Source organism: Helicoverpa zea, chromosome 16, assembly GCF_022581195.2.
Source record: "Helicoverpa zea isolate HzStark_Cry1AcR chromosome 16, ilHelZeax1.1, whole genome shotgun sequence".
Taxonomy (NCBI): Eukaryota; Metazoa; Arthropoda; class Insecta; order Lepidoptera; family Noctuidae; genus Helicoverpa; species Helicoverpa zea.
This window is the reverse complement of record NC_061467.1, coordinates 830,031-854,546: the sequence shown is the minus strand read 5'-3', so window position 1 is coordinate 854,546 and position 24,516 is coordinate 830,031. Positions and strand designations below refer to the sequence as shown.

The window sequence follows — 24,516 nt, the reverse complement described above, 5'->3', positions numbered from 1 at the left end:
CGGTTTCAGTTACATCTGTTGAACATTTTCAAAATTAAAAATTATTAAAAACGATTTAAGATCAACCATTAGCGTAGCGTGGGGGGAGAGAGCAGGGGGGGGCAAATGCCCTGGGCGGCACTATTTACGGGGCGGCAAAATTAACCCATACAGCAAAATTAAACCATAATTACGTAATAAAAATATTTTTACTCAAAATAGATGAGTACATTAGCAATAAAATTTCAGAAAAAGCCGCCCTCGCTTTGGTCTCGCCCTATCAATTTTGACGGGTTCACCCTTTGCATCCCCAAAAAAATTCGCGCTCGCTGCGCTCGCGCCTCCATGTCAGATATCGCAATCAGTAGCGGTTTTAGGGTAGGGCGCGGTTGGGCGACGGCCCAGGGCGCCGGATATAAAGGGCGCCGCAGGCGCCCCCAACCAATCCTTGATCAGAATGTTACTCCTATTTTTGTTTTAAAGAACAATGGGCGAAATGTTTGGTTGTTGGTCTACTCCCCCTTTAGTAATGAGTCATACATCATTTGAAAGGTCTTTTCAAGCGTTACATTTTGTACTAACATACTAATTACCAATTCTTAGTACTTTAGAAGTTAGAGCTTATTTTAGATTATATTATCGATAGGTGTTTTCAGTTTATAAATCACTTCTCTACAAATAAATTATATTTTACTGGAAAGGCCTTACTAAAATACCTCTAACAAATAATCAGTACTTTAGAAGCTACATCAGATTTTAGAAATAGCCGAAGCGAATTAGTGTTTAATTACGCGTTAAATTTGAGAAATTCTCGAACAAACACTACTTTTATGTCCCAAAACTCAAAAATTTTCGCGCTCGCTTCGCTCGCGGTTTCCTTGCTTTACGCTTCAACTTTTTATCACAAGCTACTTTTAATGTCCCAATACTCAAAAAAATTCGCGCTCCCTTCGCTCGCGGCTTCTTCACTTCACAGTCGCTTTTTATTATATATGTTTAGGACTTTTAGTGATCCAAAACTCAAACATTTTCGGGCTTGCTTCACTTCACAGTTGTTTTTATTTTTCAACAATTTTTTAGTCTACCCTAGCAAAAAGGTAGCGTCGTTTTTAAGTTATTGTATTAATAAGAAAGTAACTTCTAGTTTCCATATGAACTTTCTTATTTACGGTACTACTTTAAGTCCCAAAATTTTAATACATAGGCGCCATCACCAACAAAGAATTATGTACGTTTGGGCAAAATGTTAAGTAATTTTGGTTATGAGTTCTAAAATATAACAAAAAATTTCGCGCTCGCTTCGCTCGCGCAATCAGAAGACATGTTCCAGTGTTTTTGCATTCATCAACCAGCTTATGTACGATTGGGCTACATTTTACGTAATTTTTTCTTCGACTTGTTAACTATAAAAAAAATATTCGCGCTCGCTTCGCTCGCGCAATCGGTAACTACATACGTCTCTGTTTTTCGTATGGGTTTGAATTGCAGTTGGACAGCGCCGTAGAAATCTCGCTCAGGGCGCTGGTTGAGTTAAAACCGGCATTGATCGCTATTTATCTTTGTTTAATTGTTGAGGCATTCAATTCCGAAAAATCATCATGTTTACTTCATGAAAACTCTAAGGAAAAAATCGCGCTCGCTTCGCTCGCGGCTTCATGTACATTTGCGCTTTATTTCTGTGCATATCTTACTTTTTGACTTTGCTTTGTTAATTTACAGTGGTTTTTATTTGTTTTGTGTCCTTAGACTAAAAAAATTTCGCGCTCGCTTCGCTCGCGCTTCCTTACATATGAAATGTGTCTCATGCGTTGACTTTTTCAACGGGAAACCCACCAAAAACCATTAATAACATATTCTACCGAAATTAAACATTGCTATAGATATTTAAGTTCGTTAGTTTAAGTTACCCATAATCTGTTCTAAGCACTTTGATATACATTATGTTGGTACCTACCCATTAATCACAATCTTTCAATACATAGGGGCCACTTGGGTAATGATTGCACTGCATTGATGCCCTAAGCAATTGCTTAGTCTGCTTATGGGCTAACCCAGGACTTCTTAGGTTACTCTAACACTTAGAGCATTTCAAGTAAATAAAAAGTTATGTGTAATATATGTATGTACATATTGCAATATTTATGCATCCAAAAGTAGGTGGGTTTTCTGCAATCAGAGCGGTGCATGTACATATTTTTTTCTGTTGGACAAGTAAAATGGATATGAAAGGGCGGGGGGGTCCGGACCCCCTGGACCCCTTATATATTTTTTGACAAAACCCAGTATAATATGTAGTCGTAGGGCGGCATAATCGGTTTTGCACGCGGGCGAACAAACAGCTAGCGGCGGGCCTGGGTGTTACCCTCTGAGCAAGCAGGCACCAGAAATCTATCCACAAACCCATACCCGGTAACCCATGTACGTTACATCTATCTAGAGGTACATTCTACATTCGTAAACAATCGAAATCAGAAACATGGCTGTCTCTGTGTAGGTACCAGTAGGTACTGCCAAGAAAATCTCATCCTAGGTAGATGATGTGGAAACCGCAGCAATTGCAAGAGTCATCTACGGGAAACGACTCGTTGTAACGTCCGTAGGCGATTGTCCATCCCGTGATAGATCATGCACAATTACGAGGAACCCTGGCTACGAAGGAATATAAGATGAAGCAGCATATTGTGTTACAAAGGTTACACTTATCATCTTAAACAGGACTGACGCAAAAATTAAATACATGCATAGACTACCACTATATGTGTCTGGCTTCAGGAACCAAGATTTTTTTTTTTTATTTACGCCCCTTTTGTTTTTATTAATATATTTTTCACTAAGCTCCCTGTAAATGTTATTTGTTTCTCAAGAATTTAGAAATTGGTCCCCGATCCAGATGCACACTGTTATTGATGTTATCAAATATCTTATTCTATTATCTAAGACTAAGCGTTATGTCCAAAATGGTAATTAATAACTTACAAACCAGTCAATTAATTCACACTTATCATCACATCACGCACTGTGAGAGTTTTCTTCCTTGTTCACAGTAATTAAAATGTAGCGTTTATGCGATCGCGGATAGCTTGCTCACTGCGCTTCGTTAAGACCTTAATTAAGCAGCAATGTCTCATGATACACTCGTATTTATTAATTACGCGATCTCTCATTGCAGATTAGCATTACCGGCCACTTTCTGTCGCATCTCTTGAAATTCAGAATGAAGTAAATGCTGTTTGCAATTTCTCTTCAGTAAATCTGAATAATGCTAAACTGCAATATAACTACGTAAAGCGAACAATTGCTGTAACTCCGTTGGACGGTCTCAGTTTCAGGGGTAAATGACCTGAATCAATCGTCTGAATCCATTCGCTATATTTTTTGTTACCTAACGCCGTGCGCCCGCGCACCAAAAGTCGATTTTGAGCTGTTAATTAACTGTACTAGGGATTTGAAATATTGCATTTACTTGAAATATGATCATCCTTTATTATACATATTTCTTTTGTCTTCATTGCGTGACCATCGACCGTTACGAAGGGCTGCTCACGAAAACGCACTTGCTTTTCGTCAGGATTGGAAACTTTTTATAAGCAAATTGCGGATTATTTGAAGAATTCGTATTACGACATTTGTAATTCAGGAAACCTACCTACTTTAAGTTTTGGGCAGATACCTAAATCAAGTAATTAGTCAATAACAACTTCAGAATATTAAGTTAGGTAATGCCTATTTTTTACTTATGAGAAACTACAATGACGCCTCGGCTCTTAGTCATGTATGAAGAATGAATATGTTAGGAGATTAGGTAGTTATCTCATTGAGTTCAAGGTGTCCGAAATTCCGACCACGTTCATACAACAACGTGGATCGTAATTTATTTGCAATTATGATGTTGTTTACACAGGCGAAGGTAAAGTGATCCACTCATTGACACCTCCTAGCTGAGACATTGATCTTTACTAGTTGTGCTGGTATTTAGGCCACAGCGCAGTCTGCGGCCTATTGAGAACACAAGCACACACAAGAAAATCTATTTTTTATCGTGCTCCAAACTAATTAGGTGACTGGAAACGTTGTATTCGCTTCAGCCGGTGCTGAACCATGTGCAGCCGCCACTTTCATTTCACTTATTCGATTAATTTCAGCGGACGGATTTCACTCGCTGCGTTTTGCTACAGAGCACATCTCTGACGCACGGGTTAACGCGGGTCAATTGTTCTACTATGTTGATTCGGTTAATTTTCACGCGGGAAACAGACGAAGGAAACCGCGTAAAAGCGCAGCGTGAAACTCCCTCGTCAATGCAGCGTCCCAAAATAAGGCGCAACTATATATAGACGTAGGAAATGCCTTTAAACTAGATTAGTTACAGTCTGTCACAGTGTATTGTAGGCGGGGTGTGGTGTAGGTACTCACCAGAATCTTGCGCTCGCATGTTTCAGCGTTTGGCGGATACGTGTTTATTTCACAGATATTATTTTGGTTCGCGTCGCCGCTGGTCGCTTGCGCAGATCCCGGTCGTGTGGCGCCCGCCCGGGCGGTGTGCCGACTGGCGCGGCGCGAGCGCGCGGGCCGCGCCGCGCTCCGTGCCGCGACACCGTGCCGCCGCGAGCCGCCGCGTGCTTCGCGCCGCCCGGGGCCGGCCGCGCTCCTACACGACCCTTCCTTGCCATCTTAATCGTGTTCACAGGGAAGCCACACTGCTGCACCACTCGACACCCTCTCACACACTGCACTGGAGCAGTGGTGCATCTGTGTTGTTATTTACTGAGTAAGAATGTGGCACAGAACCGTAAATGTGCGCAGTTGGAAAACGCGCTGCGCACGATTCGCAAACTATTCAACCATTGAATTAATGTTTGGCTGCTCTACTTCGACTGTTGCTTTGGTAACTGCTTTGTATTGTCGGTGTTCAGGGAGTCGGCACTGAATATAAATATTATGTAAAGATAGTGCAACAGTCTAACACCCTAGAAACGAATCTAAACAATTTAAACCTGGGTTTGTATAACCAAAGTAAACATTGCCTGCGTTATGTTATCCGCAACTTCCACTAAAGTCGATACAAGTAGTTATGCATCTGGGTAGGCAGACTGGATGCTTGCAGTAGTCGAGTTCTTAGAATTTTCTCATATAGGCAATACCAACAACCGACTCAGGGGCCCGATTCTCCTAATTTTACTTAAGCGACCTTCGATTGACGTTCGACTCGCTTCGACTGAGATCCAATCCCGACTCGATTACTATTGAAGCGTATGTGGCATTCCGCTATTTTTTCTTTGAAATAAACGTTTTTATTCTTTTCTGTCATTCAATAATGAATCATTTTGTCTGCAAATGTTTTACGATTGCAAAATGATTGCACGGCAAACTACCGTATAGACCAAAATTACCAAAATAGCATACCAATCGCACACCAATCAAATGTCAATCGAATACGATTGGTCTTTTATTAGTAGCAGAATGCCCGATATGGTTAAAACTGCTATTACGATCGTATTGCGATTCGATTACTATTCGATTTTGACATTATTAACTTAGGAGAATCGGGCCCCAGATTTCTGCCAGAGGCGTAAGTGATAACAATTTGCACATAGGGCTGATTAGAAATTGGCGCAACAATGTTTTAGTAAATAATAATGCTGACAATGCTATGGCCACAAACATAGTATAGCTCTTCTATGCTTACTTTATTTATTTGACCCTCCATACAATATTTTCATCCACAACTCACTCTACTCCACGACTCAGTCTACTCATGACTTCAATCTCCCCATGATATTTAAAAGTTCCAGTGTCTAATTACCTACACATGTTTCTAGCCGATCATCGTACATCTCTACCCACCCAGTAGGAATGCAAGCCAGATGATCTTGTACCTACGTGCAACGTTAGCTAATATCGACACTGCCCACACTCGTCTCCCACATTGTCAGGAAGTGAAAGGCGAGCAAATCGCCTGAACGCTGAAACGTCGCGAGTCGTGCACCTTTACAAAACTGCATAGCCAAGTGATGATTATCTAAGGTGATGTTAGATTGTGAATCATGATTTTTTTACTTTCAGACATGAGTCTAAGTTTCAGACTAAGGAGCGATAAAGTCAGAAACACGAGAAACAAATTTTTTAACCACATAATATTAGTTCCTATAGATAGGCAATCTGATGACAAGTAACTGCATCTTTGCGTTGTTAATTGCTCGTAAACGAGCGCTAATAGCTCTCTTAACCTAAATAGTAGTCGGCCTAGGCGACTGTTCACATAAGGAGATCAGCCAGCTGAGCGGACATATTACCAAATACAGGACCTCTTAAGTCCTTCACTCTCATACCGTCAGTTGCACAAAGCTTCATTAAATCTATTGCTAACACTTTTTATCTTGTTGACATAAAAAGAGTCAGCAATAGATTTAGTCCTATGGGACGTCAAGCCAAAACGACCAGGGGCCCAATTCTCCTAAGTTAATATTGTCAAAATCGAATAGAAATTGAATCGCAATATGATCGGAATAGCAGTTTTAACCTTATCGGGCATTCTGCTACTAATATAAGACCAATCGTATTCCAATGACATTCGATTGGTTTGCGATTGGTCTGCTATTTTGGTAATTTTGGTCTATACGGTAGTTTGCTGCACAATCATTTTGCAATCGTAAATCATTTGCAGACAAAATGATTCATTATTGAATGACAGAAAAGGATAAAAACGTTTATTTCAAAGAAAAAATAGGGGAATGCCACATACACTTAAATCGTAATCGAGTCAGGATTGGGTCTCGGTCGAACCGAGTCGAACGTGAATCGTATGTCGTTTAAGTAAAATTAGGAGAATCGGGCCCCTGAGAGCTATAAGAACCTTGCGTATGAGAAATATGTAGGTACATACATTTTATAATTATTCTCCCTTCGAGTATATGGGTTTACCAGACCGCTTGGTAATAATTTAACAGTTATACAGTATACTCAATCTTCTTTATTTACCTTATAGTGTTCACAATTTTATCACATCTTTTATACGACATACATAGACTATGGGAAATTATATAATAATTCAAAAGCAATAATATCAAGAGTGTTTTTGAAAAGGTCAGATACATTTTTTATCACTCGTGCATATTTCGCAAAACAGTGTTTACACATTAAAAAACAGAGTTGCTATTTAACAAAAATTAATTAGCCAATTATTAGGTATGCTAGTGGCTGTGAATAATATAGTAAGAATTAAGTATTCCTAAATATTATCCACTAACTCCCGTTCCCAATATTGTATCTATCTACTGTTTTATTTACTAAAGATAGGGACCTTGACATTACCTGTAGGTACGGGTACAAAAATGTTGGGAACGGTAAGTCTGAAAAGAATAGGTACAGAACATTACATTAATTTACACATTTAAATTCTATGTTACAGGGTATAAATACAGTGGACTTACATTTCTAATCAGATAAATTATTTTTGTATTAACTGTATAAGTAACTAAAAAACTAGTTTTTTTTTGCCCTGGAATATTATCTCTTACGGTGTGTCCTATGGTGGATTCATGTCACGCAACCCGCAGAGGATGAGGCCAGCATGAGAAAAAATCATTCAAACAAACAAGCCAGAAAGCCATAACATTATTCAAATATAGGCTTTAAGCATTGCTCTCTCTAGGTATACTTTACATTGGCAACATGGCAGTCTGATGGCAATATGGTATGTTCACTGCCAGTGAGCTGTCTTCTAATTTATGCTGCCAAAGCGGCTGCTACTATTTACATTCTTTTAGCCCGGTGGCAGCAATTGTGTATGTGGGCTAAGACCTGTACGCTTGGCTCTCTGGCCTGTAGCAAGCTCGAAGGGATAGTAAGATTCTAGTACCTTACAAGATAATTTATTTTTGTGTTAAGCAAGGAAATTGAAAGGATAGGAAAGCGGTACAGTATGCAAAAAAAAAAAAACAAAAACAAAAATTAAATAAACTTATGTATTTTACTAAGGAATGTTAACTACGCTAGAATTAAACTAAAAACTTACTACTTAAAAACGAAAAATTGATCTAAAAAAGGAATAAATAACTAATTAAATCATCTAACTCACAAGATTGCAATGTTGAATAATGTTTTATTTTGCTAATTTATTTTTGTTCCAATAATTTTATTTCTCTCGTCACGTCATACTCGAAGGCGCGCAGTGTTCTGTTACGACAAAAATATTGGTGAGAACTAGACTCGTGTCAACTTATTTCAGGGATAGCTTTAATAATTGAAATACATATATAGTTTTAAATAACCATTAAAAAAATGATGTTTATGTGAGCAGTCCACATTACAAAGCAAAATGAAACATTATCCACAAGATACACGTATTGCAAATGAGTACAATTATTAATACTTTGGCCTTAGAAAACCCAAATATTGGCTGTAGGCTGTAGGTCACTTCAGAAATTATCAATTTTACCACCAACTCATAGAAATAGATGAGAGAAAAGAAATAAATTTTTCGTGTTTCCCTTTTGGTGGGCTCTTAACTTTTTCAATAGACTTTTTTCTTCTGGGTCTACTTTAAGATGGTAGAGATGGTGGGGAAAGGTACAATACGACCAATTTGTCGTGTATTAGATCTTTCGGTCTTTGGACGTTTGTTTTTGGAAATTAGAGTTATACTGTGCAACAATAGCAACTTGATAAATCTAAAACAGCCAAGCAAACTGCTCACGTCTATTTCAATTTAATTTATGCCTGAAGAAGAAGTGAAGAAGTGAAGGGCATAAAGCATAGTTTTAATAAATTCAAAATAAGCTGTCAAGTCCCTTTATGAACGATCAAAACTGTACTTTATGAACTGTACAATTAAATGTATATTTGCTCGGACGTTTTTGCATCTGTTTTTAATTGTTGGTATAGTTGCTACTGTCGGTCAAGAGTGCATACTCAAATAGTATAAAAAATAGTTACCAGGTCTTACAAAAAAAAAAATTGGCAGAAGAAATGGGGAATTCCGAATTTCCAAACCATACTTTTCACAAATCTACTATTAATTTTCTACAAAAAATAATAATTAACAGAAATCAACATATTTCAATAACAGTCAAGTTAGACCTATGTGTAAGGGCCAAAATCAATGCAAGTGGAGACACAGGCAAAAGCGAGTCTAATCACCTGACTCTTCCCGAAACAAGTACGACGTAAAAACGTTTTCCCACTAAAATTTATTAATTTACTAACAGCCAGTTTCTTCAACAAAAGTAAAAGCCAAAGTCAAAGTAATGTCATAAAGTAAAAGTTAGTCAAATTCGTTTTATCTATTAGTTTTGCTGTTACTTTAGCCTTGAAAAAACGAATTTGACCGTTACTTTTACTTTAGACATTACTTTGACTTTTACTTTTGATGAAGAATCTGGCTGTAAGAGTGCTAAAGCTTACCAAATATAACATTTATCTATACATGACCATAGTTACGAGTGTATTAAACTAATCCATCGTTTACATTTATCTAATAGGTACAGTTAATTCGCGTATACTTTTTTTTACAATTTTTTGTTCGGTTTTTATGTTTGTGTTTCATGTTTCAGGGTAAAGGTGCTCTTCGTTGATATATATGGAATATTATATTATTTATATACAGCCTCAGTTACGTATTTATATGAATTGATTAACGTAAAGATACGCAGATTATATGCATATAACAAATTATATTTATGTATACTCTATTAACCCGACTGGCAAGAAGAGGAGTTATATTTTTCTTTCTTTTCTATTTTCCTTAAATAATTCCCAAACTATTATATGTTTTTTTATTTCATTTGATTCTGGAAAAAATAACAATTGATAAATTATGTAGTTTAAAGCACTCCCCAAAATCATGACACACAGACAACAAAACCAGATTTATTATTTATATTAAATTTATAAATACGCCATCTTAGATCTAGTCGTATTACCTAGAATATGTCAGTACAAAGCAGTAAGTCACATTGTAATCAGTAAATAATATATTTAATATTTTATATACTAATCTGTGGGCGCTTCGAGATTGATAATATCGTTTATACTATTGTTACACTGACAACTGAGATTGAATTTTGACAATATGTAATCGATAGATCGGGTACTGAAACCCGCAGTTAAAAGTTACCAACACACATTAAACATCAGTTTTCTTAAAACACTGTTTACTATAAAAATTCACGTTCAATTTTCAAAGTTAACAGTCGTTTTAAGAAAAGTGGACGTTTATGCTGTCAGTAAATTCGGACGTTATTCAGTACAGCGATATAAACGACAATGAACTTATGTATAAATACTGCAATATACGTGGCAGGCGATATCGTACAAATAAATAACGCGTTTACTTCTTAAATCACACATACATCTTATTCCACAGTTACACAATAAAAGTGAACAAAGGTGAATCAACCATAGCTTCAATAATATCTAACCCATTTTTTATACAAAGCAATCTAGTTTCATGTGCTTTATTTTAACTAAATTAAAAAAATAAATATATAGGGTGACTAGTAATTACTGACCAATACTTAAGGACTACTTTCCCAAAGAAACTTTTTTTTATATTCATTAGTTTAATCAGAATAGCAAAACTGTTAAGCAATTGCGATTTAACTAATGATCAAATTACGGTCAAATCATGAGTAGAATCACGTTTTCAAGTATCGGCCACTGATTACCGGTCACGCTATATATTGCAACCCTACTTATATTAATTTATTTACTACAAGTGCAGACATCGGAACCGATCCTCGGATTTCATAATTCAATTATAAAAAAAAAACATTACATATTAATTTATTTCATCAAAACTGAAGTTAACCCAAATTATGATCAGCCAAACTCAGCCATTGAATCAGACACTGCAGTCATGGATTCAAATAATTTTTTTGAGTCTATAACGGCAAAAACAACATACTTTTAATTTGGATATACTTTCCTGCTCTCCACTAACCACTAAATGCTATCTAGGGATGTTATAAAAATCTCATTACGGGCCAAGGTTATAAATTCTAAATACCAGTACATATTTTGTTGATAAGTTATATATTGCAATTCTGAGTCTACAGCTAGCTTCTATAATACTTTGGTTTTTGGACCGATTTATCAATCGCCAAATAACTTTTCTCTGAAGAATGTTTGACGTTTTGTCAACTTTAGTATAAAAAATATGTCACACTGCCATACTTATTCCACAGATAGAAGTCAACTAATGATTGAAAAATCTGCCCTTAATATTATATTATATTTATGTTGTTTATTGACATATTTATAAGGCAGTGGGTGGCAATATAATAATGACGAAATCTCACCGGTTCTTTACATTTTAATGAACGAGAAACTGATTTTATGTATCCAAAATATTTGTAAATCTATGTAAGCTTGTATTAATTGTATCACTGGTTTTTGATTAACAATTCACAGCGCACTTCACATAACCGGGAACATTGGCCAATGTTTGCACAAATGTTGTCACTTGGCTATTGGTCAGTTTAGTCCTGGGCGATTACGGGTTGGTCGGCAATCATTTGCTTGGTGAAGTGAGGCCGAGGGCAGCTGATAATAACCGAACGACGTTCTTCTGTTCCGCTTTGTCGTTTTCTGTAATTGCATAATAATATGCTTGTTATAAAAGAAAATTCTTACAATTTAAACACTTGTTTTTACATATAGAGGATATCTTATGGGACCAAGAACATTATAATCTTCTGTGATAAAACTCTCTAACCAATAGTTATCTTATCCGAATTCCAAACAAACACAATATTTTTGCGAGTTACGGAAATAAGGCGGCGAACATTACTGGACGATCAACTCTCAAACATTCGCATTTTAGTAATTTTACAAATCCAACTAAAAACGGATCTAGCGGGTCGACTGATTTTCTTATAATTACAGCTAAAATAAGAATAATGGCAAGTGAATCCTGGAAGCTTTTAAAGAGCATTTAGGTATTTTATCGCAGCTCTTGTGTAGTGAAAGGTAAATGTTTAAAGCATATTATGTTTTCTGTACATACCATCAACACCAGTGACATGTTTCTCTAGCGTGAGTTTCTCCTGCGCCACTTGATATATTCCCTCCTCGATGGTACCGCAGCTCAGCAGACGGTAGATCGTTACGGGACGCGTTTGGCCCATTCTGTGACATCTGTACAGGAAAATAATAACAATGTATTAGAATTTGATACATTTACAAGTAGATCAATAAATGTTTTCTGTAATAGATTCGCATCTTAATCAAGATGAGACAAATATTTTTCCATCTTATTTTTATCTGAACTGTCAGGTGTTTTAACGTTTATTTAAAAAAAAAATTGTTTATTTAAAATAAACTTGTTTCGCATTTATAACGAGATTCAACTGACATAAGCATTTCTTTGATCAAATTATTCCACAAACCCAGATTTTCAATTCATCGTAATAGGTTGTGCACTCACACTTTCGGATTTCTCAAAGTCTTATTAAATCCTACAAACTTATGAAAAAATATGACTAAGTAAGTAATGCTCACCTATCCTCAGCCTGTTTATCATTATAAGGGTTGAAGTCGATATCGTGTATGATGACGGTGTCGGCCGCAGTCAGGTTGATGCCCAGCCCGCCTGCCTTCGTCGACAGCAGGAACACGAAGATATCCTCGTTGTTATACTGGTCTATTAGCTCCTGTCTGAAATATATAGAAATAAGTAATTTTGTGAAAAAGTTTAACAGTTTTGGCCTGGTTTCATTTGGACTTAAAGCATGCAGATTTAAAATAATTTTAATATTCAAAGGTAAAGTTGCGCTTAGTTTAAAACCAGATCGAAATAAGAGTAAACAATCGAAAGATTAGTAAAATATTTAGGCAAAATCAACCAGATGCTTAGAGGATTTTATCAACCGAAATCGCCTTGACCACAAATGTCTGTAGTTTATCAACATTTATTGCCTAAAATTAGATAATATTAGTTACCTATCAGTAACAGCCGTACTGCCGTCCAGCCTCAGGTACCGGTGGCGTCTGATAGTGAGGTAGGGCTCTAAGATGTCCAGCATCATGGTGAACTGGCTGAAGATCAGCACCCGGTGGCCACCAGCCTTCAGCCGAGGGAGCATCTCGTCCAACTTCTGGAACTTGCCTGAGTCCAGGATGAGGTGGTCCGGCAGACCGAAGGAGCGGATACACTGTGGAGGTAGAAATATAATATTACTAGCTTCCGCCAGCGGCTTCGCCCGCGTGGTGTGTTGATAAAAAGTAGCCTATGTGTTAATCCAGGGTTTCACCTATCTACATACCAAATTTCAATCAAATCGGTCCAGCCGTTTTGCGTGATTGAATAACAAACATACATCCATACATTCTCACAAACTTTCATATTTATAATATAAGTAGGATTTGCTATTTCATCATCGCACCTGGACAGTTTATCTGTCACATAAGTTACTCGGTGATCGGAAGGCGTGTTAAATTGCGGGTGGCAATTGTATTAGTACATCCTTGACAAGTAGTCAAAAGCCTGAGAGTTTGACAAGGAGACTAACAAAGAATTATTGCGAAAATCTGTCGCTTTGCTGAATTCAAATTCGGATGAACTCAACAGACAGTAGCTCCATTTAAAATACTGATATTCTGTATCTGTTTAGAAGTTGACCTCAACACAAAAAAACAGCTAGGCAGATGATACTTACATCGTGCTGCAAGGTAAGCTGATGTATCTGAAAGTCGGACAGACACATGAGGTCTTCCCAGGCATACTGTTCGTTGTTCTCCTTGTACTTAGAGTCTTTAGCCAGACGGGATGCTATCTGCCGGACGGTGGTGTCTATGTAGTGGTAGCGGAGGAGTAGGGGATGGTTGGCCAACTTGCGCATGTCCATCATCATAGCCATGCCAGATTGTTCTGTTGTTGCACGGATCTGTAATGTAAAGGTCATAGTGTAAAGTTTCAAATTCAACTCACACGGCTTTAAAAGCCAATTACATAAATCAGACTTGACAAAATAGATTATAAATTATGGAATCAGGTGTTAATTTGCAGAAATCCATGACATAAAATGTTAGGAAAAATGTGTATGTGTACGTGTCACGCCGCTCGCGGTCGACGAGTCAATATCTGAAAATGCCCCGTGGAGGGGCGAGACACGTGACGAGTATCCATAACCTCGATTAAATTTTTGAAAAAAAATTTAACAAGATTGTAACTTACTACACAAAACACTGAAAGGAATAAATCTTTTGATGTGGCCCGAAAAGTCAGTGTCTACAGGTCTGCTGACTGTTTATTTTGGCACCGACTTCTACAAGTTTTATTTTGATGCTATCGGGAGGGATATAAGTAGATAAGGCGAAAGCCCGTAAGTTGTAATATAAAACTTACCGTTCCATCCTTAGCCGCAAACCCAGCAATGAGATCCTTATACAACATGCCCTGCCTCTCAGACATAGAGCAGAGCTCTCTATGGTTGGTCTTCTTTGGCAAGTCTTGTAACACATCTCGCTTTAACCGACGCAACACAAACGGTTTCATGATGCGTTTAGCTTGGGTTATCTGACTCTGTTCGAAGGGCAGCTCGTCGTCTTCTTTTCCTTCTGCCTTCTTAGTTGTTTTTGATTTCTGGAATAGGTTTATTAGAAATTATTTTATACATAGATCACTGGTTTAACGTGTCTTCTGAAAGAAATTCATCATAACAAGATGGTCCGATAGCGCGAAAGCTTTGTTCAACCTTATGATTGATCGACCTGAGCAGCTGTAACTACGCCACGAGGTCCTCAAGTTTCCCAATCGGAATAAATTCTTGAATTGTTGCAAAAACTTCATTGAAAGGACACAAGCATTTTGGAGAACTCAAGTACGTAATTATGATTACAAGTGCTAATGCAGTGCAGATAAGAAATACAGACTTCATCTCGCTTTTAATTACCATGTAAAACTGTTGTTAACAACCTATGTATTTGAAAATTAAATATCATTTAATGAGTCACAGTTCTATCACTTACATTTTCATTTCAGAAGTGAGAAAGCACCTATTAAAAATACCAGACACATCTCAGTTCCATTCACTCAATAATCAACTGCCTTCCGTAAAAAAAGTAATACTTACAGAATTCTTCTGGAACAAGCTCTTGAGGTCGTCCGTCTTGCCGGAGAACATGTGCGGCATGACGAAGCACAGCAGCGACATCAGTTCCAGCAGGTTGTTCTGCAGCGGCGTGCCCGTTAGGAGGAGACGGTGTTTAGACTGAAATGTGAAGGAATTTAGACTTTATTTGTATGTTAGTAAGGTTTATTTTAAAGATTGAGTGTTCTGTTCGTCTAATGTCTGGGGATCGTTGTACCACTATGTAATACTAGATTTTATTTTATACTACTTTTGCGCTCCAGGAACTAAGACCAACTAGGATGCAGACTGCAGTGACGGTATAAGGTACGACACTATTTTTTTTTATCAAGAGAGTATTCCCATGCGTGAAATCATAGGGCATATGTTACATGGGTCCTTTTAATATATATGTCACCGTAAGATTACAAACATCGTTAGATTACAATCTATCTCGAGAGATTGTAAACTGTCGAATTATTGTAAACCGTAACACCTGATTGCAATTTAACGCATTATTTTTCGCTATATTATAATCTATCGATGAGAAATTGTCAAATTGTCAACTGTCCGAAAGCTCTCCCTGATTGGTCAGTCTTTTTGTAAGATCGAGAGCGATGTAGAGCGGTCAAATTGTCAACTGGCGTAGAACGGAATGCATCTTGCGCGCTGATTGGTAGAACGTCAAAAAAGACAATGTTCTATGGTTCTTTGCAACTCCCGGTGTCACAGCTCTTTGACGTGCAAAAATAAGTGACGGTTTAATTTTTTATAAAATCAAAAATTGTACTTAATTTTTAAGACTCAAATTACACACAATTAAAAATTGTATTAAAAATTGAAGTTAGTGACGAAAACGAATCGCTGCAAAACCGACTCCACGTAGTCTTGTCTGCCCTACCCCTAGAGTGCAATTCAAAACCGCGTAGGCGCGGAGGGGCGAGGCGGCCTGCGAGCTGAGGCGCAGGTAGTTTCAGCGCTCGCCGCCGCGGCTGAGGCTGGCCGGCTCCGCCGGCCAGCAAGCCGAAGCTGCGGTGGTGAGCGTGAAAACCATCTGCGACGATAAGCTCGCATGGGACCGCCGGAGCCCCGCAGCGCCGGAGCCGTGACAGAAGTTATGCTTGCTGCATGTTGCATGCTTACTTCCATGCTGGGTCAATTAATATGGGATGTGTTATATTTTAAACAAAAAACTCAGTAGGTACGAGTTAAAAAATTAGAAGGTAAATAAATATTTTTATGATATCATTTAATAGTATTTAAGAAGTTTACTGTTAGAATGCATGCTACAAATTTAGATGCAAAAAAATAACCATCATGCTGAGTTGTATTTAGAGTGGAAGATAACTCGTGGCTAAGATAGTATTATTTAGATGCTCGACGCTTTATTAATTGTGGCTGGCTTAGTAATTTAGAAGGCAACATACATTTTTGGGGGCGAATAATGATATTAAAAAGAAGCCTGTTTAATTAGCACCCCTTTTATTTTATTTTTAAATATTAGTTTGTATTTGAAGACAAAATACCTAACTGTATTTTTATAAGAGTTATTTTTATATAAATTTAATACTTGAAGAATTTTTGAAGAGCATTTATTTTATTTAACTGACACCTCTATTTCATTCCTAACTCTACGGGAACTCCATGGGAACAGAACGGCTGGTCGTGATTGGTCGATCTTACAAAAAGACTGACCAATCAGAGAGAGCTTTCGGACAGTTGACAATTTGACAATTTCTCATCGATAGATTATAATATAGCGAAAAATAATGCGTTAAATTGCAATCAGATGTTACGGTTCACAATAATTCGACAGTTTACAATCTCTCGAGATAGATTGTAATCTAACGATGTTTGTAATCTTACGGTAACATATACATACTTTTAAAGAGAGGTACCTAGAATAATGAATAGATCATGAGGGAGTACACATCGGTCGCACATAAGGGAATACATAGGGATAGTATATAAGGGAATATATTATATTACATAAGCAATAAAAAGTGTAACGTCACAAGTAAATTAAGGTTGTGGGCAAGCCCACAGTGCCCACTACGGTAGATGCCCACCACTGTCAACGGTAAAGTAATTACCTTAATTTTAAGCAGGTTATCATACCGCTGCGTGGACATGTTCTTGAGCATATGCGCCTCGTCGTATATGACGTAGTGCATCGGCGTCACGCGGAACATCTTGCGCTCTTCCGGACAACTGTTCACCATTGTGTAGCTGGAAAATACGAAAAGACAATTAAACTGGATTATTTTTAGACAATTGTTTTTTTTTGTGTAGTAGATTTAAATGTCTGATTTTAAACATACAAATCGTGGAATAGCAGTGTTTTTAAACTGGCGTTTTCTCCTCCCGACTTTTATGCGGGGCACCGCGAGGTTTGTACTGGTGCTGTGGATGCAACATCTGGCAAGAACTGGTTTGAGCGGTCACGCCCGAATGTTTCGCGCGTAAGCAGAGCGCACACGAACGGCAAAAATCGAGGAATAAAAGCGCTCTTGATCAATGAAAATGCTGTTAAACATAACTCTTCTTGGCAGTCGGGTAATAATAAGAGCACAAAAATTATGCAAAATTTAGAAGACATACCGTCAGATGCAGAAGATGAACCCCCATTAAAATTAAAGCCTCATTAAATCTATGGTTAACACTTTTTATCCTGTTGACGAAGAAAGATTCTAAAGAAGCTTTAACTTTAATGAACCTTTGTGCAACTGACGGATAGCCGTAGTACTTGGTACACCAGTCTTTAAGTAAAGTAGACTTACGTGGTGAGCACGACGTCGATATCATCGAGTCCGCGCGAGTAGTGTATGCGCAGCTGGCGCCGCTCCTCGGGGTGTCCGTAGTACTTGCTGACGCGCAGCGCCGGGCACCAGCGGGCTAGCTCGCTGCTCCAGTTGTCTGAAATATCATATTTTACTCTAAATTAAAGAAAACCTGAAATATATTGTAGGGGTTTTTTAAAGCTTCACTGCCGACAGAGCGTATTTACAATATGTATATAGCCGCAACGCATCCATAGGAAACTGCTCGCGTATACTTCATAAAGCAGTTTTTAAATTTGTGATAACGAAGCATACACGAATTTTGCGTACTGCTCGCTTATATTTTGTAACTCTTAGACGTGCACATGCCTCTTTCCAATTTATACACGGTCAAAATGCCACTACAGGAATTTATTAATAATAGGTACATCATTAAATCAATAAAAATGACTTTTGAGTTTTATTTATTAAAATTTCATATTTAACTATTGCCGCTTATACATGTTATTTAAAAATCCCAACTCACCAAGAGTAGAAGCAGGCACCACAATGAGATGAGTTCCTCTAGCCTGTCCGGTCTCCTTCAGATGTGCCAGGAAGGCGATGACCTGCACCGTCTTGCCGAGACCCATCTCATCAGCTAAGATACCGGAGACGCCTTGCTTGTGCAGAACTGCTAGCCAGTTCAGCCCTACCAGCTGGTACGGGGCCAGGGTTAGACTGGAAGAGAAAATTTTCATGTTTTACTTTGGATTTAGATAGGGGATTACGTTACAATTATATTGTAACGTGAAGTTAGGTGGGTCCTACGGCACCATCTTCATAGTTGAGAGAATTTTGGTAAGTCTGGCTAGCAGAACCATTAAATTCTATACATATAAACTCTAGGGGCCAAGCTCTATAGGACAATACCATCGCGGCTAATCGTTGCGGATTCCTTTTGAGGATGACGAAAACAACTGAAGACGCAATGGCCTTACGATAATGAGACAAAGCCAGATCTGTTTGGATTTGCTGACTTTATAACTCTCCATGGGATTGTATACGCAACAGACCAGACAAACCAGATCCAGGTACCTATCATATCGAATTGAGCAGATAAAGTGAAGTACTTTCATCAGCCGCTGTATGTTGTTCCTGTCTCCTTACCTATCGTCCAGTATAGCTGGCTGCTTCAGCCGCCCGGCTCCGGCGTCTACGGCCGACTCCAGCTGCTGCGCTAACCCTACGCACTTCTTCATCAGCCGCTGTATGTGTTCCTGTCTCCTTACCTATCGTCCAGTATAGCTGGCTGCTTCAGCCGCCCGGCTCCGGCGTCTACGGCCGACTCCAGCTGCTGCGCTAACCCTACGCACTTCTTCATCAGCCGCTGTATGTTGTTCCTGGTAGTCAGTAGCTCTTGTGTAGAGTTCAACAGTTCCGTACTTAGAGATTTGTTGCTGTTGAATTTTTCTACCTGTTGAAGTAAATAATAGAAGGTTTAGAAATTGATATAAACTCAAATAGAGAGTACTCTTAAAGCCAGGTATTTTTTTTAATAACAACATTTGGCAAAGGTTTTTAAATTTTTGAGATTGTTTATTCCCGGGGTTCATGATACCTGGCACAAATCAATGTTAAATCTGAATCCGTTTAGCCAGCTGCTTCATCGCAAATGCGTGACAGACAAATTCAGAACATTCATTAGAAAGGTCTCTATTTTACTCGTTGTTTCCATAGTTTAAGGTTTTAAAGAAATAAATTAGAAACTTACCATATCTAACCAGCCTTTAAAAGGCCTCAGAGACATGATAGCCTCAGCTTTCTTCTGGGAACATCCGCTGAGTAACGACAGCTCATTCATATTGCTGTTGTTTAAGAATTCAAACACCTTTTTCTTGTCACCTATCAGGTCATCTGTTATCTCATTGTCTGAATCCTCACTGGAAAATAATTTAAAAACTGATTATTTTTACTGAAACAACTGTTAGGACTAATTAACTTGGATGATAGTCAAAGTAAGAAAAATCCAAAAAAAAGGGTTACCTACACTTTTTATAAATCAAAAATGGCTGCATAGATTTGGATGAAAATTGGCGGAGTGGTAACAGAACCGGGAATAGTAGGTACATAGGATATTTTATTTTCTGTCCGGGTATGGAGAAACTATTTATCTCAGAGTCGCGGCTGAAACCGCTGGTGGAAGCTAGTTACAGATATATAAGAAAATTGCTTCTTGTCATTCGATTTATTTTACTATGCAAAAGGTATAAATGACAATCTACACACCGCAAAATGACACGACACCAATCCAAATCTACGACAGACACGTAACTTACGTACGGCAGCCAAAAATGACGGGGGAAGCGAGAAATATCACAAACTCAACACATGAAGACTAAAATATCTGTTACTCTGTTAACAACATACTCAATTTCATGAAATTATCAATTAAGTTAGTTACCTTATTATGTTCAACCGAAAATATCTCGAACAGTTTTCTATATAATTTCTATAAATGTACAAAAATCACATACCTGTCATAAACCCTATCATCTTTTCCTTTCTTAACTCCGTAATCATCATCTTCACTACCGCTGCTACCCCTTCTGACCCTCCCACCCTTACCCTCCAAGGCTTTCCTCACTACCACAGTAGTCTTAGGCCCACTGGTGACCCTAACTATGCCCATATTAGTGTAAGGTCTCTGGGCAGTCCCAGACACACTGGGATTGGACCCAAAGAAAGTGGATGTGGAACCCTTGTCGTTACTCTCAGGGTCATGCTTCAATAGCTCGTCTCTAGAACGTTCTTCATTCCATCCGTGTTTTGCTAGGGTAGTTTTTACGAACTGTTGGCAAATAGTATAGAATTTAAGTATAGATCGGGGCAAACTTAATGGCGGCTCGTGACTAACGTCAGAGCATAGGTACGCGCACGTAAATCATATCCTTTGTCATATGTTTCGAGGCGGTTTGGCGCGAATAGTTCGTTAAGAAAGTCAGATAATTAGGAAGCATTTACTCCTTATACAATATACAATAATATCAATATCCCAAAATGTACATCAGAATCGGAGAGCATGTTAATGTCAGTCCTTCACCTAATCTCTCTCAAGTCATGTCGGATTTCCGGCCCATCGGGCTACGGGAGTGAAGGAACAGAGAGTGCACTTCTGCGCCAATGTTTATGCTCTATGTTATTTCCTTCGCAGCTGGCTGATCTCTTTAAATGAGAACAGCCACCGTGGCTGACCATTGGCAAGGGCGCTTTGTCCTAAAATAACTTATTTTCAAAATAATGTACTTACATAAGGAGATATATCAGGGAACATTTGTAGCATATTAGTAAATCTTCTCTCTTTGACAGCAGTTGTGAGTTCAACATGAGCTGGCTTCTTGGCTGGAGATGCTGCATCATCAGAATCCGAGTCTGGCAGTCTTATCCGTTTGTATACCACCGGCCCGTTCCTAACCACCACTGTGTTTGGCGCTGCCATCCTTATTCTGTTTTGGTTATTCATTTCTGCAAACATTAATTCAAGATCAGCAATATTTGTTGAAAGTTGCACTTTTGAATATAACGCTTTTTATGCTGATCAACATAATTCAACACAGAATTGGTTTCGAATTATCTTGCAGAAGTTGCAACGTGTTTGTAAACAATGATGTGGCATTAATGTTGCTAGCCATTGCTCTGATGTTGGTGAATGATACACAGGGTTAAAACGGTGAAATATTACTGCAGTCCATCATGAACATTACAATAGTTGCAACCTGCTACAGTTTTCACAACAAGATACAAGTTTTGCATATGTGTGAGTGGTATAATCAGCAACCCACATTAAGCAAGCATGGGGTTTAACACTGAATCCTTCTCTGTGTGAGAGGATGTGTGCGTAGCAGTGAGACATTAAAAAGGCTGATGATGTGTGTTTCAACAAAAGTACATAAAGATCTTTCTTTACTGTATTTTTACAAGATTTACTCATACATAAACAAAACTCATGTTTCATTGCAAGAACTGTTCTACACTTACGGCTAAATGTGGTTTTGATTGATGGTAATGCAAATATTATTATTGTTACAATTTGCTTCTAGTCTGCTTAGCCTGCAATGAGAATTAGCGTGAAGATAATATTAGGTAGCAGTAACAAAAGCACAAGGCATTTTCACTCCAATTTAAAAGAATTTCAAGTTAGTAATTGTTAAAAATGATAGATCAGGTTAGCAATATGAGTTACCATAAGGAAATCCACTCCAAATATTAGTTAGCCAGGAAAATATACCCATTATATTCGTTTTAAGTACAAAATCTATGATCATATGTGATCATATGTGACCTACAGAAATCTGTTCACATTTTAACATTTGTCAAAAAGATATCTTTTGAGATCATAATTTAACAAGTCTAACCTAACAGACATGATAATCATATTTTGAGGTTTTCTATCAAAATTATTCAATCATTTTATTGCATAACACAAATCTAAGTAATGTTTCTACCAAAAAAATGCAAAATAAACATGTTTGCAGTAATTTTAAATTGAATGTAGAAGTTATTTACAAAATAGAAAGCAATGACAATGTCTTCTATGAATGTGGGAATGCCCTTGCAATTGGTCAGAAAATCAATATTTTCAAGGTGTTAATAATGTTAGCTTATTAATACAATAGCATGATTATTTAAAAGATGGATTTTAATTAGATTTAAAGAATATAATAATCTAAGGCATGCAATATGAACAGTAATTATGATTTAAGGAAAATAATGAAACAAAAAAGGGTAGAAGTAAACATATGCTTTATTTTTTAATATTCCTTGATTTTTATTACAAAAGTGTACTTAATCTCCTATATGCCTAATAATTATGTGTTGCAGGTTTTATTTTTCTAATCAGTGTGAGAAAAACAATTGAGAAAGATTTTTTTTTTCTCATTAATTCATTTTTCTCATAACTATTCATGAGTAGTATAATCAATGAATTGTCTGTTTGGTTGTCTGTTCACAGTTTATTTGTAGTATTTTTTTAAGAGTAGTTTTTGTATTGTAAATAGATTTAAACATAATATGTAGGTAAAGAACATTGGACTCGTGATGTGTGTATTATGAGCAGGTGAAAAAATGCTTCATCATATGATAAGCAAACTGAAAACCGTCTTGCTCCTTACAGAGATGGCGTGATGATATCAAGAATAATAAAATAATTGGAAGGTAGGTATAGAAAAAAACTTAAGCAGTCAGCTGTTGAACAGCATGCATCCAGAAGAATATCACGAAATCCTAGATTTCTACAGGTTTTTTTTCATTAAAAAGTTTCGACATTTATAATAAATTCTGAAAACACGGGTTGCTGAACGTGGTCACAACTCCTCGTGGTGAAAAGTCACAAACACGTGCTACCTTCACAATGACCTTGTCCTACGTTTAGAACCTATTTACTCACGGGAACTGGAAGGCGCCGAGGTAACTGTCACCGGACTGCTAGAACTAGCCCCAGGACCATTCGGTTTCCTCTGGAACCTGTACTGTCTCAAGAAACTCAACACACTTGGACTTGTACCATTAGACATTGTCACACTCAATCGAACAGTTACTCAACACTATTGCGAAAAAAGTCTCTTATGTTCTTTGATAAAAAATCTAGTAAAGATTTACGAAAAAAGTATCACCAACTAACCACGACAAGAAGTCAACACTACGGCCATTTTTATCCGCGAGACTGCGATAGAAAAATTGTGGACCAATCAAAAGCAATGTCAAAAGCTGTCATTACGTTTGTTGACCAATTACTGCAATCTACAATGAATTTTAACAAATGACAACTATTTTTCGATTTTTAATGACGTTTTAAAACAAAGAAAAAAATGTGGCTATATTGAAAAAAACTATTTTTATGTGATTGATTTTTATGATTTATTTCGGTTTACTAATCATTAATCCATTACTAACGTTAGATTTGAATTATTTATTTGAGTGGCCAAAAGTTGTGTCTATGTCACGTCACACTGGTTGAAATAACTGTTCAAACAATAAAGGAGCTACAATACGGTTATGCAAAAAAACGGTATGACAGCGTTTTCACACGAGCGGTTTGAGCTGGCGGAAAATCCGCTAGTGTAAAAGCGCTTTTGTGTGCTTCTTGAAGAACACTTCTGTGTGTGCATGAACCCGTTTGATGTGTTATAGATTCATATAACTGTGCATCGCACACGTTGCATATTGTACATCATTGTGATAATATGGATTAGTTGTTTTTTGACGATATAATATGTCACACGATTAACATACATTTTAACACTTAGACGGAGGACAGTAAATATATACTCGGTCTACGGTTTTATAAAATAAACTGATAATGATTAATAATGAGAAAACGATATTGTTACTTATTTTGCTTGTTGAGTTGAAGTGACTGAAGATGTATTTAAGCAAAGATGATGAAAGGTATCTGGTGGCAAAGTAGATGGACTATTATTATCCAGGGGCTGGAAGTAATTCCTCAGGAATGAGGAACGCGAAAAGCTAATAGAACAACCAAAAGAATCCCCAATGAACGTGCAAACCATGTAATAAATGGGGAATCGTAACAAATTATACTTATACTCTCAATTTTGCCCTTGGTTTAAAATACAGAAAAAAGGTATACACACTTTACTCCAAAACCACTCAATACATAAACTATGAATGAAAACCGTTACAAAAGGTGT

The 24,516-nt window shown here is 37.4% G+C and overlaps 2 protein-coding genes across 3 annotated transcripts in view; both read right to left on the bottom strand.

The window, feature by feature from the left end:
- Window positions 1–4,545, bottom strand: part of LOC124637276 (CBP80/20-dependent translation initiation factor) — a 48,269-nt gene extending 43,724 nt beyond the window's left edge. For both annotated transcript variants that reach the window (XM_047173618.1, XM_047173619.1), the window contains exon 1: window positions 4,393–4,545. The gene's annotated coding sequence lies outside the window, so the exon portion shown is untranslated. The remainder of the gene's footprint in view (window positions 1–4,392) is intronic.
- A 3,384-nt stretch (window positions 4,546–7,929) lies between these two features.
- Window positions 7,930–23,602, bottom strand: LOC124637456 (SWI/SNF-related matrix-associated actin-dependent regulator of chromatin subfamily A containing DEAD/H box 1 homolog). Its single transcript, XM_047173955.1, has 16 exons — window positions 23,253–23,602; window positions 21,117–21,331; window positions 20,344–20,657; window positions 19,581–19,749; window positions 19,203–19,283; window positions 18,977–19,080; window positions 18,354–18,547; window positions 17,828–17,963; window positions 17,141–17,276; window positions 15,051–15,188; window positions 14,324–14,560; window positions 13,635–13,862; window positions 12,919–13,130; window positions 12,478–12,633; window positions 11,984–12,114; window positions 7,930–11,565 (listed from the first exon to the last, which is right to left on the bottom strand). Exons 1-16 carry the CDS (start codon window positions 23,377–23,379, stop codon window positions 11,489–11,491), a joined length of 2,655 nt encoding a protein of 884 aa, XP_047029911.1. The 5' UTR covers window positions 23,380–23,602; the 3' UTR covers window positions 7,930–11,488.
- Between the last annotated feature and the right edge of the window lie 914 nt (window positions 23,603–24,516).

What these genes read in the sequence shown, in the direction of transcription:
- LOC124637456 (XM_047173955.1), bottom strand. Translation starts at nt 23,379, where the DNA reads ATGTCTAATGGTACAAGTCCAAGTGTGTTGAGTTTCTTGAGACAGTAC. An exon ending in TCCCTGATATATCTCCTTAT is followed by an intron (nt 20,658 to 21,116) that starts GTAAGTACATTA and finishes ATTTGCCAACAG; the next exon opens with TTCGTAAAAACTACCCTAGC. An exon ending in GGTGCCTGCTTCTACTCTTG is followed by an intron (nt 17,964 to 18,353) that starts GTGAGTTGGGAT and finishes ATGATATTTCAG; the next exon opens with ACAACTGGAGCAGCGAGCTA.